General features: G+C 40.6%; 1 protein-coding gene and 1 non-coding gene across 2 annotated transcripts in view; one reads left to right on the forward strand and one right to left on the reverse strand.

Moving 5' to 3' along the window:
* LOC149080733 (uncharacterized) overlaps positions 1-12,650 on the forward strand; it is a 63,033-nt gene extending 50,383 nt beyond the window's left edge. Inside the window, exon 2 of the mRNA XM_089237417.1 lies at positions 10,149-12,650. Coding sequence (XP_089093543.1) covers positions 10,171-10,953 — 783 coding nt within the window. The 5' untranslated portion in view covers positions 10,149-10,170 and the 3' untranslated portion in view covers positions 10,954-12,650. The remainder of the gene's footprint in view (positions 1-10,148) is intronic.
* A 4,261-nt stretch (positions 12,651-16,911) lies between these two features.
* On the reverse strand, positions 16,912-16,993 carry TRNAL-AAG (transfer RNA leucine (anticodon AAG)). The gene has a single exon. It is a non-coding gene; the product is annotated as a tRNA-Leu (tRNA).
* Positions 16,994-18,481: the final 1,488 nt, after the last annotated feature.

Below are 18,481 nucleotides of genomic sequence, written 5' to 3' on the forward strand. Positions count from 1 at the left end.
TTGGCTTTTTCATCGCACGCGACGTCGCACCCTTCATAAATGTTTTTGCAGTTTTCACCGACTGAACGTGGTTGACGATACCATGTCCTACGGCAAGTTTTGTTCCTCTTGATGCCTAATATCACCCTTCTGAGTTTGTCGCCACTTCAAGGCATCACCCTGCATGGATAACAACACCCCCTATGGAATATGCCCCGGGTTTTTATTTTTTCAACGGAGACTATTTTAATTTATAATATTTGCTAAGATCGGGGACGAAGATAATTTGCGTAATTTATAAATTGTATTATAATATGGGCGATACTTTTGAGTCGGCTCAAGTCTGAACTAAGATATTTTGCCGCACAGTTTTTGCACGAAGATCAATGTGTAATCGTATCCGTATGCTTTTGTGAACTAGACTAGCAGGACTCTAGCCTGGAATCTGATCGAACCTGAACCTATCAGTGGGGGGGGGGGGGGGTTCTTTATCGTTCTTCCAGTCGCGAGCACGAGCACCTATCAGATAGAGGATCAGATCTATATTCCCCCCATGGGACAGCTCCCGCGCCATGTCTGGTTCTACAGCACCTATCAAAAGAAAAGCAGCCACACGAAAACTACAGGTGCTCAAACTAAAACTGGCATGATGTTTATCCTTAGAAATGTAGCTTGATTTTTGTATGAAAATTTATGTCTATTAAATAAAATTTCGCACCAGAATCTTCCATTATTTGGTGCATCTATGAGCACCACGGGTGCTCGCGAGCAAAAAAGTTGAAGATGGCTTGTTTAAAATTCATCTTGAATTTCTCATTAGCCTGGTGGTTTAACCACGATCTGATCCGAACTCACAACGAAAAATTAACCAAACTAACATAATAGCGTCATTTAGAGAAGTGTTTCTCAACGTTTTTTTTTATGCCATGGCTCCCCTTTGGACCATATTTCAATCTCGTGTCCCCCCCCCCCACCCCCGTCTTACTCAGGGCTCCACCTACCCTTAAGCAGGAGCCAGACTCTTCCTACTTACTGAACTGAATTCACAGTGAAAACTAATTTTATAACGAACAAAAGTTTTATAAATAAAGTCTATCTCTGTAACCCGACTAGGCACGGGTCCAAAACGGGGGTAGGAGGTAAGCACGTGGTTATCATCCCTCCTAACAGCAGAATTATATGGTGAAAATAGGTCTGTGTAAGATACGAGACGATCCAATCAAACTACATAATTACCTTACCGGCACATCACTATGGATCCGTACCTAATTTGAGCTAAAGTTCAGTGAGCTTCTTTCTTGTAAGGATTCTATGTATGACCGTCTCAGCATCATGGATACCCGGGCAAAGCTATGTTTCTGGGCCCTTAATTGCTAGCAACCGTAACAGAAAAAGCCTGCATATTCACTCTCGAAAATTCAAATCTCATCATGGACATGAGGACCCTAAGTTATGAGTTATGCCCACGTGAGTTTAGATGACCCAGGTTCTATGGGCACAGCTAGATTCTGAGAAAATAATACATACAAGTCACATTTCCTCCCCCCCCCCCCCAATATATTTCACTTGAATGCTTTATTTCTTCGCATCTCTCTGTGGCCCCCTTCACCACTTGTCGTCGCTTCCCTTTCATCTGATTTTCAAACGTGATCCCCTCTTAGAACCCAGGGTCACAAGGGGGGGAGGGGCATGTGGTTCCAGGTTGAGAATCACTGATTTAGAGTACTTCGGTGATTGGTTGTAATTTGCTCGCTGTCAATACTGGCTTCTTAGACCATTGGAGTATTCATAAAGGGATCAAATTAGGAATCTTCATCTTTCTTTGAATCGTGAGCACCGCATATGCTAGACCTCCTGGAAACCCAGGGACGTCAATTTCAACTTTTTCCGGGGGAGGGCAAAGAGTACATTCTATTTGCCCCCCCCCCCCCATATATATATGTATATATATATATAGTATGCATCAAAGATATATATATATATATATCATTTTTAGTGTATTTTCAAAAGCTGGGGGGCCCCCCTGACCCCCCCCCCCAAATGACGGGCCTGGGGGGAAACCCTAAGCTGACCCATCGACCAAATTTGTGCGAAGTGTGACGTCAATATTATCGCTAAAGCCAATAGTTGTCCCCTATGCGGTTTTTTTAATAGACGTCTTTGCAAATGGTTTGCCACTCATGGTATTCACCAACAGGGTTTAATCTACAGTCACAATTTCTGATCGACTTGGATTGATTAAATTCAGGTTGTGAACCAATCCGCGTCGATCTCCTATCCAAAAATTGTGACTATAGTTTCAAGTTAGACCATAGTTCCCCAAACTTTTTCTTCTCATCGCCCCTTGACTCAAGCGAACCCATAGGATTTTATGTTATAATTGTAGCTTGTATCTTTGGACCATTCCATCGCTCATCGGGGGGGGGGGGGGGGCGATATTGCTCACTTTAGAAAATACTGATTTATACCCTGTCGAGATGAATTTTTTTCCACTCTTTTTATTCAGCTCCTCTCCTAGAGTGGGCACCACACAAAAACTATTTTCCATAATTTCTTTACTCCCGGGGTTAACAAACCGTGCACCCTGGTGCGCCACCAACCTTTGTCACGGGTGCCGTGGAGCTGTGGCCCCTGACAAAGGCTTTTCGAACAGATTCTTTGTTAAACTGCTCTGGGAAGCCGCGGATAAGCGTTGATTAGGAGAAGGGCGCAGCTGGTGGAAACAGAGCGCGCCTCATGCGGCCGCAAGGCCCATGAGCTACTCCTGCTCTTACCATATGCTCCAACTCAAACTATCGTGATGGCTTGGATGTGTTGAAGATACATCTTGGTCCAGATGGTCATCGATGATCTAGATACCCGTGGTCCCCACAATCCATCCAAACCCACAGCTAAAGCGGAACCAAACTAACATAATGACGTTAATTCTAACACTTTGGTGATTTGTTCTAATTCTCAGCCGTCGGATTGCACACAAAGAGAACAAATTAAGGAGGATTCGTTCTTCTTTGAGACATGAGCACGATCTATGACTATCATAATCAGAAGAGCACCTATACAGCTATTCTAAAAACATGCTTAAAATCGAACTATCGGCTATCCTTGGAAGTGTAGCTGGATTGATACTATAATCCAGGCACCTTCAACCTGTTGCTCGCGAGCACCAGAGTGCTCGATGCGTGTGTCCGATTTCTTTGCTCTTCTTTTGATAATGGGTACAGGCAGTGCTCGCGACTAGAAATAGGTTGAGGATCTCTGCTTTAATCTCAATACCTTTAGTGATATAGATAATGATTTTTTTTTCTCTCCCCACGATGCATCAAATCAATACTTTCTGGATATTATGCCGAGGTGAATTTGGAGAAACATTTCCGTCGTCTCCACCGAGAATCGAACCCAGAATCTCTTGACAACCAGGCAAGCGCACTGACCATCATACTGTATGACGAGATCTTTTTCCTCCCTTGAAATACTCACAGTAACGTGACTTGCTGAGTAGAAATAGACCTCGCCTCTATAGTATAATTGCCGGAGCGCTTATCCTGGTTCGCAAGAGCTCCTAGAGATAGAAGGTCCTCGCACGCTGCTCGTGACGTCACACAAGTAGTCCATCCTCGCTCAGAATATTCAGAGAAACAAAAAATTCCGCTGCAAGTCCAAGTATCATCATTGTACGAAAAAGAAGAGAGTTGGCGATTTCTATGCTTCACATCCAATCACCATGCTGTATCTCTGACAACAATTTGTTCTAACCCGGAAGATTCCACGACAAAATGAGAAGAAACGAAATAGGATAGAGGATGCTGTGAATCAAAATGTGGCAAACTTGCTGAGTAGTCTTATCGGACAACTATGGTCCCCACATCCTGGAGCGGGGCTCTAGGCCGGGAGTGAAAAAGCAAAAAATGATGAGAACTGTCCAGGGCCCCTGGGCTAGAGCCCTGTCAGCCCCCTCCCCCCTTTGTGGGGGCCATGCGGACAACTCTCGTGACGTCACAGATGAACTTGGCAAGCCGCGTGGAGAGGCCCTCTATCTCTAGGAGGTGCTGGTTCAATACCAGGTAAAGACACCGGAATTTTTTTCCCAAGTTCAAATGCGTTTCATGAGATTTGATTCGATGAGCACCACGGTGCTCATGAACAATAGTTTGAAGATGCCTGAAGTAATGATTCGGATACTCTTATGTTCCTCCAACCAAGATCCAGTCTCACCATACCAACAGCGAAAGCGGAACCACCACCAAACTAACATAATGGCGTGTATTCGAGCACTTGGTGTGATTTGTTCTAATTACTCTTACATGTATAATAGAGAACTATGTGTGTACAAAGAAGACGAATATGAGAGAAGTTTTGAGTTCAATGTCCCGCTGCGAACGAAAACGTATTGAACAAGCGTCAAATACGGTTTTCTCTTCAACAGGTTCCCCATTCAATGAAGGTGCGTTGATCCCTAATCACAGCGCAAGTCCTTTGTTGGAATAGGTCTATATGCGGTTGAGATGTTTGTTAGGTTTTTCTTTTTTAACATTTGATTAAAGAGCGAAAGTGTTTTGCTTTCTTGTTTGCGAGAAGAATACATATACTCTCTCTCTCTCTCTCTTCCACCTATTGTGCTGCCTGCCAACATGTTGGTGACCCCGTAGCTTTTGTTTAGACGAGAGACCCTTTCAAGAAAGTTTTCTGTTTGTTCCGTTTCTCTTCCCCCCCCCCTTACATAACAACGCTAGGGGGGTTCCTTGAAGTTTGTGCCTAGTTGAGATGGCCCGATAGATCGTTGGCCTTCGAAGGAAATGACCTTTTTCTTGCCCGGCCTAGGTAATGAAATTTTACCTAAGAGGCTTCAAACCACGGCTGACATTGCAAGTTACTCAATACTAAATCTTCATCTTCTTCTGAACCGTGCACAACCGTAGTCTATCGCCATTGTCGTCAATTCACTACTGTTTTACCAACGCCATCTATAGCAGAAGGCCTCCGCGCGAAGCTCGTGACGTCACTCAAGAAGGTCATCTCACCTATAGCCATTGGATTTGCAGTCTGACGAATGCGTCATCTTTACCTTTTTTTGTAGTATATCCAATGGCTATAGGTGAGATGACCTTCTTGAGTGACGTCACGAGCTTCGCGCGGAGGCCTTCTGCTATAGATGGTGTTGGCTCAGCATGGGGTCCCATGTCCTCTACATCCTGCAGTAGGGAGTCTAGGCTGAGATCTTTTGCAGGCCCCAAGTCAGACTATTATGAATTTGTAGTGTGAAAACAAAAATTGATGAGAGAGAGAGAGAGAGAGAGAATTATCTCCGGGCTGGAGCCCTGTTAGCTCCCCCTACCCTGTGAGGGCTATGCGAAGACCACATTGCACAGGGGCTTCTACGATATGATCTTTCACAGTGATTTAGGACAATACATATGTATATTAAAAGATGGTGCCTAAACCCCTCTTCAATTTTGCCCAAGGGCTTTGAAACAGCAGTAGGGACTTCTTCTTTTTTTTGATAAATACTCAAATATTCGTTTGAGTTACGTAGAACAGTCTCATCATCAAGACCCGTGGAACAGTTTCGTCATCATCGAGGGATCCACGAACAGACAGCCTTATAACTATCAAGGGTTCCACGAGAAACTTCACGTTATAAACCCACCTGCTGTATACCAATGGTGAATTTCGGGATTTTTTTTTTGTTTTGTTTCCGACCGCGCATGTTCGCAACTTGGATGGAACATCGCTACATTGTGACCCACAAATCACATATCCCTACAGAGATTTCTGGGCCACTACCTCCTTTCCGATCACAGCATCTTGCCGTAGTCTCCAGAGCTAATAATTTTTCCTGGTGGCGAAATTCCAAACCATCAAAAACAATAATAATAACGGCCTAATCAACCACGTCCCAGATCCTTAAATAATTTAAACGCATCAACCGACCACCAATGATCTCCTCCAGCCATTTCTTTCCGAGTCCAAAAAATTAATTTTAACTAAAATCCACCCCAAAAAAGACTATCAAAAATAGCTACTGAGTTAATGGGATTAAACGTTCAATGCAGATGCCGCATAAGAGACAAAATTGCTACCGATAAGAGATGGCAGTCAATTAAGGCAAAATCAAAATAAAACGAGAGTGAAAGAGGAAGATTTAGGGCATTTTTGAGGTCTAAAGAGGAGGTCGAGAACCGCTTTGCTTCTTCTCCTTCAAGTGGAAGCGAGTCCTCTTCCAATAACCACGAAAGAACAATGGCGGATTATATTATATTCGTGACCTGCTCCATCAACAAAATCCGCCATTTGACCAGAGAAACTGGAATATATTGAAGAGTTTTTACTCTCGAAAAAGTCCGAAATGAACCGAATAGATTAAGGACAGGGTTTGTTTTTTTTTTAGTGGGGGAAAAGATCTGCAGAAAAACGAATCATGTGAACTGTGCCAAGGTTGGCACAAATATACGTGGTGGTGGTGTTGCGTGTATGTGTACTTTTTTTCAAGTTCGGTTGCCGAAAGTAAAAGACTGTTCTGTTAAGTGTGTGTGTGTGTGTTTGCGGGTCTGCAAAGTTTGCAATTAAACTCGTGCCATGGATTTCTCGACGCCCGTCGCTACCCGAGTGTTGACGAGAGTCACGCGATGGTACCGTTAGTGAGTTTTCCCCCCCCCCCCCTCACCTTATTTCAAGGAAATGATGCTCGTTTTTTGCATCGCACAGACTAGAATATTCATGGATTCGTTGTCACTATGTATCACGTAGGAAAAAAATGTCTGGTTGTCTTTGGCTCCCGTCGGGTTGAAGCCCTAAATGGTTGCCTATATTTGGCGTCTTTTTATCGATCCGATCAAGGTGCGAGATTGGAGATAAGGAGTGGGTTGGAACAAAGGACGCCGTTTGGCACTTGCGAGACACAACTCGCAATATTCTGATTCCCATAGTGAATAATGTTAATGAACCTTGCTTATATAAAGTCGATGAAAAGCAACCACATCGCATATAACGACAAATTTTTCGTCATTTTCGTTTACATGTCGTTTTTTCCCGAGAAATTCCTAGAATTAAAGCGTCACATCCAGGAAATGTTCGTTTGTTGTTCTATTTATAACTATCGGTAAAGATTTATTACATGTTCACACTTCGACATGCTCATTGTCATGCTTATCCTGAACATTTCCGCACTTCTCGATTTTTTTTTTCTGTAAAAATGTCCCGTTTTTCAACGGAGATTGCTTTCATTCCCAATATTTATCAGAATCCGGAATAAAGGTAGTTTCGTAGGTGCCAATGCTTCCAATTTCCCGGATGCCTTCTGATTTTTTTAACCTTATTAAAATATTCCAGTCGGAAACCTGATTTTTCTGATTTCTCATTCTTTATAGAAAAATCCCTAAATATCCCCAAACTGCACTTTGCTTGAATGGAAAATCCTGAAGAAAATGGCCTTTCAGTCCTTGCAATCCTGTGCTGGTCATATTTTCACTGGAAAAATATAGGAAAATAAGGTTTAAATACGATGCCAAAAGAAAACAAATTTGCCAATTACTGCTAAAATCACCGAAAAGAAACCGCTAATGGCGGGAAATGGAAGTGCTACTGCAAATTACAATGAAATAAAAAAAAAATCATCAATTATGACTAATATGTGAGATATCATTTTGTGATTAAAATTTTGAGGAAAAAGCATTTGAAACAAAAAAATTTCACATTTAATTAATTTCCGTTAAAATTAAGAATTTTCAAAATCTTTTAAGAAAAATCAACTTTAGGGGCGGGACACCCATCAAATTACTGTAGAAAAGACACCCCCTTGAAATTTAAATTTAAAAAAAAGAATAAAATGTAAGTTGTAAATTTTTTCATTAATAAATTGAAATTTGAATTTAATTTTTCTAAAAAATGAAATAAGTAATAAAAACATGAATTTTATTTAATTTATTTAAGTTTTTGTAGACAGTAAAAAATTATTCAATGAAAATACTAAAAGATTTAGAACAAATAGAAATTCAATGTATCAAAATAACCGAAATAAAAAACAGTTTGCAGGGTTAGCGTTGCTAGGGTCACGGGAATTTTTTCAAGACGGGGGAAAAAATAACTCAAAAACAGCCGATAGGTGGCGCTGGTACGTGAGACTTCGGTGGAAGTATGCAAATGAGACGGTTATAGGAACTTGCGCTCCTAGTCCACAATTAGTTCACCGTCGTAAACCGTGTATGTGGACCTGCTGCACTCTGCCGTTGCTGGATTTGTGACTCGCCTGCAATGTGTTATTGCCTGTGGTGGTGGTCACGTGGAACTGCCAGTCTTCTTAGTATGTATGCGGTGTAAGTTGTTACCTCGAGGAACAATATAATCCACCGCACCCGGGCAAGGGTCATAGAGCTCTTCAAAACTCGCCCTTTAAAATACAGTCGACCGTTCTCGGCGATAGCACCGAAACGAAGTGTGATGTAATGCCATAAAGATCCAATCTCACCACAAGCACACTTCGACTTCTTGAAACGTTCTAGATATGTCGGCAATGAGCAGTTATCATAATCACTTTCTCTCTAGACCAAATGGTCGCGTCTGAGCGGTGGGAGCGATGACGAGTTCCAACCGGCAAGAGCCCCAGTGATTGATCTTAAGATGAATTATCATCTCCGACCACGTCAGCGTCAACAGAAGTGTCCGGTGAATGGGAGGGTCTGAGCGCGTTCACCTGTAGAGACGGATTGGATCATTGACGACAAGGACGTATCAAGTGTGATTTATTCGATTTAATCCTGTTGTAATCCTGATTACCCATTGGCTTAGATTGTTTATATGTTTATTTCTCAGTAATACGATTGCCGATGTTTTAAGACGTGATTGTACCACTACTTTTTTTTATTTACTTTATTTTATATTTTGTTGCCTTCGTCTGAGGTGACTATGCTTCCTTGATTTTCATAAAACTTTCCGGATACACCCATCCTTCGGGAACGCTTCGATGTCTCTCCGAGGTGGGAAGCGGGGTGTTTCCGGTCTTCAAAGTTCACGGGGAACACATACTGCTGTAATGAACGATTTGGAGGCCTTCTGTTCGATATTTGCGTATCTTTTCTTTGACTTGTATACGTCAGCGCCACCTATCGGCTGTTTTTTTGTTTATTCCCCCCCCCCTCCCGTCTTAAAAAATTTCCGTGGCTTAGCGATGATAACCCTGCAAACCGTTTTTTATTTCGGTTATTTTTCTGGTTTTTATGAATTTTTAAAGTTTTCTACGGACTTTTTGCCCACCCTGTATTTAAAAAAATGGGTTACTGCAATACACATTAATTAAATACTGTATAGAACCTAAAAAAATGATGAAACGAAGATCTACGAGTGCACTTGATAGAGTAGGCTTACCGCATGTACTTGGTGCATAAAAATTTTAGTAAAATTTACTTATCCTGGAAAAATTATTGAAAACTGAGCACACTAAAGGTGATTATGAACCAGTGAGAGAAACCATTCCCGCGAAACTAGTGAATATTTTAGGCGTGATAAATTAAAAGAAATAATTTCAGTACCAATGAAAATTCAGAGCTAATGTAAGAAATGATTACGGAGTTGATGAAAATTCAGAATGAACAGCATGAAAAAACATGTGTGAAAAATAATGAACTTGTATATGAATATGTATTACCGTGTTAAAATATGTATTGCAGAAAAATCTAAAATTGCGAAAAGCGGAAAAACACATTGAAAAAAAATTAGAATAAGAAACATAAACGAAAAATGTTCCCGAAATTTCAAATAAACGCTATATCTTAAATTTGATATGACATTGATTTGACAATAATTTTTCAGTCCAGTACTTGGTTCAATAATTGTATTTGAATTTGAGTTGACAATACCTTTCACTAAATTGTTATTTAAGAAAATTTTGATTCATTTTTGTTTCGTTTATAAAACATTTAGTAGAATAAGAAATGAAAACTAACAATATGCAGAAAATTTAAAATAACTGAGAAATCATGAATTTAAAAATCTCATTGATAATTGTTTTTAAATTTATTTTAAGTTTAACAATTATATTTTAATTTGAGAATACTTTACCTCTTAGTTGAAGTGCAATTTTGTGTTTTTCATTTATTTTTCCATATTGTTTGAATTTATTATATTAGTTATTAGATTATCGATGTTATATATACTTATATAATGACTTTTTTTCCTAGGATCTCAGCTGCTCCTACCGTGATGGATAGAAACATTCCTCACATCCGGGACATCTTCTCCTCCTCGAGGAAGAAATCCGGGGAATTCCAGGACCTTTGCGTTTACGAGAAATCGCCCAGGAGCCGCAGGAAAAACAAACTCCTCGATTTCGGCAATGAATCGGACCAAGAAAACAAACAATCCTCTCTCCGTAAAAAGACCAACGACAACAAGGGCAAAGAGAACCACAAATACAAGAACTCCGACGAAGCCCGTCTGATCCAGGACAGCAAGAACTCGTCCTCCAACAACAACAACAGCAATAACAATGCCAACAGGACCTACTCCAGCAAGACGTTGACCGAGAGGGACATCCGGCACCTGGAGCGTCACCTGTCCATGAAGAAGACGATCAGGAAACAGATAAGCAGGAACCTGGCCCAGGCGCTGGTGGACAATCCGAATCTCTTCGAGCCGGACAACAACAACAAGAAGGACCCGGCCAAATCCGATTACGGACGTTCGATCTCCAAGGCGAAGCTGGCCAAATCCGAACAGGCCGTGCTGGATATGCTGAAGGTCAGCATCGACGACCGCGATTCGGGCCACTCGAGCCCGACTAATGACGTCCTGGCCAGAGGCGAAGAAGACGGCTTCATCTCGGATAACTGCTGTGCCATGGACGACGGCAAGGACTGGAACTGTGACCATAGGAACAGTGAGACCAAGCTATTGACCGGCGAGATGTCCGAACCGAAAAGTTACGACAACAAGAAGAGTTCCATCTGGAAAATGTTCACTTCCAGGAATAAAACTAAAAGATAAGATTCTTCTGGACAATATTTAATGTATTTTTCGGGAGATTTGGGTTAAATTTATCGGTTTAAGTGTTGTCAGGGCCGCCCTTACAAGACGCGGGGGCCAGGTGCGTCTCAACAATTTCGGGAAGCACCAAAAATGTTTAGAAACCCCCCCTTGCCCAGACTTTTATGAGGAAAAAAAATCGTCATCAATAATTTCAGCATAATACGGGAATGGTGACAAATATCCATACACAGAAAAATTTTAGAAACACAATTAAATGTAGATTAACATTAAAAAATTGATGAAAATTCAGCAGTAATTTTAAACTAATGAGAGAAAAAATCACCGAAACTAATGAAAATTTCAGAACTGATGAAATTAAGAGTTAATGAAAGAAATAATTCCTTCACTAATGGAAATTCAGAGTTAATGAAAGAAGTAAATTCCAGATTTGATGGAAATTTCCTAATTTATGGAAATTCAGAATTGAAGATTTGAAAAAAAATTCCAGAATTGATGGGAATTAAGAATAAATTAAAAAAAAAAAAATTAAATCCAGAATTTGATGAAACTTTGAATTAATAAAATTAATAATTTCACAACTCAGTTGAAAATTCAGAACTAACGCTATAATAATTCCAGAATCGATGAAAACGGAATAAATGAAAAAAAAATTAAAATTCCAGAATTACGAGAAAAAAAATTTCCAGAATTAGGAGAAATTTTTTTTTTCCAGAATTAGGAGAATTTTTTTTTTTCCAGAATTAGGAGAAAATTTTTTTTTCCAGAATTACGACAGAAAAAAAATATTTCGGCGTTTTATGAAAATTAAGAATTAATGAAATTAATAATTTCACAATTGATGGAAATTCAGAATTGACGGTATGAAAAAATTCCAGAATTCATGAAAGTTCAGAATAAATTTAAAAAAAAAAATTAAATCCAGAATTTGATGAAACTGTGAATTAATAAAATTAATAATTTCACAACTCAGATGAAAATTCAGAACTAACGCTATAAAAAAAATAATTCCAGAATCGATGAAAACAGAATAAATGAAAAAAAAAAATTAAAATTCCAGAATTAGGAGAGAAAAAAATTTCCAGAATTAGGAGAAAAAAAAATTCCAGAATTTGTGAAAATTAAGAATTAATGAAATTAATAATTCCCGCAAATGATGAAGATTCAGAATGAACGGTGAAGAGAAAAAAAAATTCCAGAAATGATGAAAATTTAGATGTAAATGAAATAATTTAAGAACTGGCGAAAGCCTCCCCAGTAATTTAACGTGGCCTCCCAAAGCGCTGGGACCTGTCGCAACACCCCCGTAGGGGCGGCTCTGAGTGTTTGTTGCCTGTACGTTTAAGTTACAGTCAGAAAAACTCGAACCAAGACCGTCTCCGAATTTCAATGGAGATCGAAACTTTTTATCACCAAAAAAACATATATATATATATTTGCGAAGCGATAACGAATTCGTATCGTGTCGCCATCTACTACTGAAAATTGCAACTACAAACATTTAGATGATGTCTACCCGAATTTCTTATTGAAAAATTGATATTTTCGAAATATATTGTACAGCGTTGATTATTTTTGACGCGGATTGACATCAGCAACATTTCGTGTGCTGCATGTAATGAATTTATAATCAAGGTATACAGTGTATTGTGTATTTTTTTTTTCCTCCGAATAAATTGTATTTGTTGAAATACGTATTTTTGAATACTTTTTCTGTGTCTTGTTTTCTTGCGGATAATCTGCGGATTAAACGTTGAATCAAGGTTTCTTAACACTGCGCTTCCCTCCCCTCCACACACGCACACACAGAGCCATCTTGACAGCATCATGGGAACTGCCGTCTCAAGCTATGGGCCTACCCGGGGGCCTCACAAAAAACAAATGTGGTTGAAATTGTTGAGAATTCGCCTGGTAGGACCAGTGCCGTCTTAATGCATGGGCCTTAGGAAAAGAGGGACCTCAGAAAAACGAGAAGTATTTGAATTTTTTGAGAATTTTCCAGGTAGGGCCTCGGGAAAAGCACTTGGCCCGGGGGCCCATGTGATCCTCTTAAGACGGCGAAATTGAAAGTTTCTATTCACGCCGTACGTACTGGAGTCGCACCACGTACTCGGGAGGCCGAAGGCAGGGTCGTATTAAGAGCATCATCGTCCCCCGTGAAAAGTGAATTTTTCTATGGCCCTACGTGGCAAATGTTCGAAAACTTCACCTACTTCTCATTTTTCTGACCCCCCCCCCCCCGGCCGTGCCCGGGTGGGCCCATTAGTTAAGACCACTGGAGGAAAGATGTGGTGCATCGTATATTAATTAATTATTGCGGGAGCGGAGTCCCACAAAATTTATTGGGGAAGGGTTTAAATGGCGTCAGTCCCTAGTTTCCGGTACCTATGGGTCCTACTTACCAAATTTATGATCTGGCTATAAAATCAGGTTTCCAGGGACGTCTGAGTGATTGTGGTGGCCAGGATTGAACATTTTTTGGTCCCTCTTGTCAACATAAACGGTATTTTGCGGGAGAAGTCAGCAAATAATGAAAACTCGTCTAAATAATGAAAATTTAGAATTGACGAGAATTCGAAATTAATGAAGCAAATTCATTATTCAACACCCAATAAAATAATTATTGTGAAAAAGGTAAATACGAATAATCCCAGAATAATGAAAATTCGGAATTTATGAAAGAAGTAAATTTCGGAATTTTAGTGAGAACTTCAAATGAGATTTGCGGCCTCTGTTTGATTCGAGGCCGCGGGCTCAGGCTTAGAAGCCACAGACTGGTTTGACGAAACACTAAACATAGTTTGTCAATCAAGAATACAGTACTACAGTGAAACTCCCTTCTAAAGGACACCCCCCTCAGATGCGGACATCAATCTTTTACAGCTAAATAATAATTTCTCCCCTTGTATAATGTAAGTATGTATTTCAACCCCCCCCCCCCCTATTAACTGTCAACCCCCGTTTTACAGACGAAATTTTTTGTCCCGCCGGTGTCCGCAAAAGAGAGGTTTTACTGTATTTTGTAGCGATTATTGAATACAAAATAGGTCGAGATGGGTCGCAACAGGGCCGTTATTTCAACTTTTCCGTGGGGGGGGGGGGGTAAAGAACATGTACACCGGCGACACCCACCCCCAAATGTGACGGACCTGGGTCACAAAGAGTTTACGTCTATTTCATAAAGAAGAAGTAAACAAAAATCCATGTACAGTGGACGCTACATATAACGGTACCTATGGGGTACATATAACGGTATATAAGGAGTACCCCACTTAGTCCCGTCGAAAAAAGACGCTATATTTGGAGGGCCGTTGTATCGAAAGAGAAACGATACATATATGATACGAAGGTTTTAACAACTGGATATTGCGAAGATATATTTTGGAAAGAGAGAAAATTCAACTGCCCCTGCGGGAATCGAACCCACGTCCTTTCACTTTCCGGGTGAACGCACTGAACCTCACAGAGGCACCGAAACTCCCAATCTTTCCTTGGAGCTCGTGTACACTGAAAGGGACCGTACATGGACGGCCGGACCAGACTCAGGCCAAGCATATATGATAGTCCAAAGCATTTGGGACTTATCCTACCGGTCGTTGTAATATAACGGTCGCTATAACGTGAGATCGTTATAACGAGCGTAGATTCTATAACAGTAAAACTTCTGTTTTACGAGCACTGCGGGACAAAAATATTCGTCCGTGTGTGAAAGAGGGGGTTACCGTTAATCAGGACTTTAAAATACAACGGAACTTCGGTTAACGAGCAATTCGCATTACGAGCAAAAATTTTCTACTTTATTTATTGTCACGTCAACACAACTGATCTGATGGTTTTTCGCTTTCGTCCACATGCGTACTGTGGAATTCTGGGCAATATTCGTTTCCGCCCTACAGTGAACACGCAAATAAACACCCGTGTACGGGTTCGACTGATTACGATACGAAACTACATGTCGCATTGTAACCACGCGTGTGAGCGCTTGGAGTTTTGTTGTTGTTTTTTTTCGGAGGGAGGGGGAGGTTTAAAATAAATTCTGCTTGACCAGGAGGTGGCTGTAGACCAGTGGTTCGCAACCTTTGGAAGCTCGCGGCCCGGTAAATCTCTATTGCGTAAGTGAAAGGTCCGGCCATACACCCAACTAACGAGAAATCAATGGGGAAAACGAAACTCTCTGCGAATCAATCACGGCTTGATGTGACTACTGTTAGAGCCACCAGGCCCAGTATCAACTGGGCCGTGGCCTGTCGGTTGAGAAACACTGTTGTAGACAAACTGTCGACCTCCATTGCCTGCAACAGCAAGCTCTTATGGAGGGTACCTTTTCTGAGGAAGAGAGAAGTGCCTCACTTTTCAAATAATATGAGAGCATAGGCATACGGGAGGGGGGGGGGGGGTTCAATATTTGTTTATTCTCAAGGTGTGGGGGGGGGGGGGTACGTTTTTTCTGGCAAAATAACACTATAATCTCGACTACACACGTTCTTTTCAAAGTTGGACAAAGAGAATACTTTGCAGGAAAAAAGTGGGCCACCGAGTCGTCCAAAACACTAGTAGTCTCTCGTCGTTTAGAGCAGTGTTTCTTAACCTTTTTCAGCTCGTGGCTCCCCCATGGATCAAATTTTTTTCTCGTGCCCCCCCCCCCCCCCGTCCTATCCAGGGCCCCCCTCTACCCTCATTCAAGAGTGAGGTACTTTCTATTTTTTTTTCTTATGAATGGAATTTTAATAAATCAGATCAATCTCTGGAATCCTGGCTAGGCATGGATTCAAAAATGGTAGATTATCATCCCTCCCAGGAGTCAAATTATATGGTAAAAAATGGTCTGTGTAAAATACGGGACGATCCAATGAACCTGCACGATAAATCGACCCTCCCAGCACATCAAATGTTGCTCTGGCGGCCCTCCATACTTACGTATGAATAATAACAGCTTACGTATGAAAATCATAGTACCAAATCCCATATAGTGCAGTCCCCTCCCATTATAGACATGAAGACACGGATCATGCCCACATAGACCCAAGGGTTACGAAAGAACCCCTGGTTCTATGGACGGATCTGATAAATTCTGAAAGTAGTAATATTTTTCAACCATGTTTCACTTTTAAACCTTTTCTCATCACAGCTCTCTATAACTCTCTTCACCACCTGTCCTTCCCAGGACCGCAAGGGGGCCATATGGCCCCAGGCCAAATTAATTTGAAAACATTATCGTACTCTGCATGTTTATTTATGGCGTTATCATATCATACATATTTTATTGTATTATCGAACGAAGCGCGAAGCCATTTTTATTAGTCATTTTCACGTGGAACGAATTATGCGAATTTCAATTATTTCCTACGGGAAAGTTTGATTCGGATAACGAGCGATTCGTACAACGAACACACGTTGGTGGAACGAAATAACCTCGTTAAACGAAGAAGTTCCACTTTCATCATAAAACGGAAAATTAATTTTTTTTGGCCGTAAAAGCGAGGGTGGGGGGGGGGATGTACGTTAAGAGGAGGTTTAACTGTAAAATCCATGGTCCCCCCAACAAGGACACCGGGGTGTCTAGGACTCCTGGGCCCCCAAGATGATTTTTATCTCCTTTTTTTTCACGCACAAAAATTAATAATGTGGCCCCGACGAAAATATGATCAGGAGGCCCTTGAAATATTCTAGCCCGGGGGGGGGGGAGGGGCCTGCGGTAGTGTGTGGGTGTTTGGACGATGTTGAAATTATAAAAAAATAAAAGAAGGAAGACCTGTTTTGTTGATGGGGATTTGGGTAAAATATTAAACACTAATTTTCGCACTTGAATTTAAAATTCGCAATTTTTCAAAAGCTATTGTGCCGCAGAGCCCCACCCTCCTCCCAGTTCAGCCAATACATTTTTTTGTGTCACGTTACAGAGGCAAAAATTCCAAGCAATAAATTAACCGGGGGGGGGGGGGAGAAAAAAAAATTCACTGGCAGCGGTGGGATTCGAACCCACGCCTCCGAAGAGACTGGTGCCTTAAACCAGCGCCTTAGACCGCTCGGCCACGCTACCACGTTCCGAGTGAGGTTAACTACTGTATAATTCACTGTCACGAACAAAAGAAATCTGATTTTTTCATACATTTGCTCGAGGAAAATACGAAATATTAAGCTTTGAAATACGAGGCACATCGCCAAAAGATAACCAAAGTTGCCAACTCATGCTAAAATCACAGAAAAGTCACCAATGAGTGTCGGGAAATGAAGCTCTACTGCAAATGAATTAAAGCGATAAAGAAACATGACTTCGCTGTCCATATTTGCGCGAGAAAAATACGGGAAAATAGAGGACAACGCCAATTATTGCTAAAAAATGGTGCCAGAAAGTGAGCGAAGTTGCCAACCCGTGCTGAAATCGCAGAAATGTCACCAATCGCGGGAAATGAAATCCCACTTCAGATTGCAATGAATAAAAAAGAACCTAATAAATATTCGTAATTTGAATTCAAATTCTAAGTAATTGTGCAAATTCTAAGTAATTGTAATGCTAATAATTCTAAGTAATTGTAATGCTAATAATTCTAAGTAATTGTAATGCTAATAATTCTAAGTAATTGTAATGCTAATAATTCTAAGTAATTGTAATGCAAATAATTCTAAGTAATTGTAATGCAAATTCTAAGTAATTGTGCAAATTCTAAGTAATTGTAATGCTAATAATTCTAAGTAATTGTAATGCAAATAATTCTAAGTAATTGTAATTCAAATTCTAAGTAATGGTAATGCAAATTCTAAGTAATTGTAATGCAAATTCTAAATAATTGTAATGCAAATTCTAAGTAATTGTAATGCAAATTCTAAGTAATTGTAATGCAAATTCTAAGTAATTGGAATGCGAATTCTAAGTAATTGTAATGCAAATTCTAAGTAATTGGAATGCGAATTCTAAGTAATTGTAATGCAAATTCTAAGTTGGGAAGATAATTTTAATTGTTGATTCGAAGAATAAAAATTTTCCAGTTGTCTTCGTTGAAAATACGTGGAAAAACCGGGACGTCTTCTTGCGGGAAAAGACGGGACAGCCACAAAAACAGAAAAACCCGGGACAGTCCCGGAAAAATACGGGACGCATGATCACCCTAGTCATATTTGGCCTATTTAATATTCAATTCCGCCGAATTTCTTAAATACAATTTCGTAACGCACACGGAAACGATTCAACGAAGCATTTGAAACTCGATGAAGTCGACGAGTCCGAGTTCTTCAGCAGCTTCTCGAGCGTTCTCTTGTAGAATCGGGTTCGCGTAACAGGTAAATTCTTGTTTAAGGTAAACTTAGCATTAGGCTCACAACACGTACACGCACCGTCTTATAGCAAGTGACACCCTGTGTGCAAAACCAAATCACCCCCCCCCCCCCCCCGACGTGGATCCAAGGGGGTATGCTTAGGAGGGACGCGCTTTATTATCTATTGCTATTCACCCACTGTCCATAAAATACGGGACAGAGTCATTCTCAGACATTATCGGGCCTTTGGAGGCGATCGTCCCCATGGGGCTTG

This window comes from Pholcus phalangioides, unplaced genomic scaffold (genome assembly GCF_987345545.1).
Source record: "Pholcus phalangioides strain wild (caught in Gottingen) unplaced genomic scaffold, Ppha-v1.0 ptg000010l_1, whole genome shotgun sequence".
In the NCBI taxonomy this organism is placed as follows: Eukaryota; Metazoa; Arthropoda; class Arachnida; order Araneae; family Pholcidae; genus Pholcus; species Pholcus phalangioides.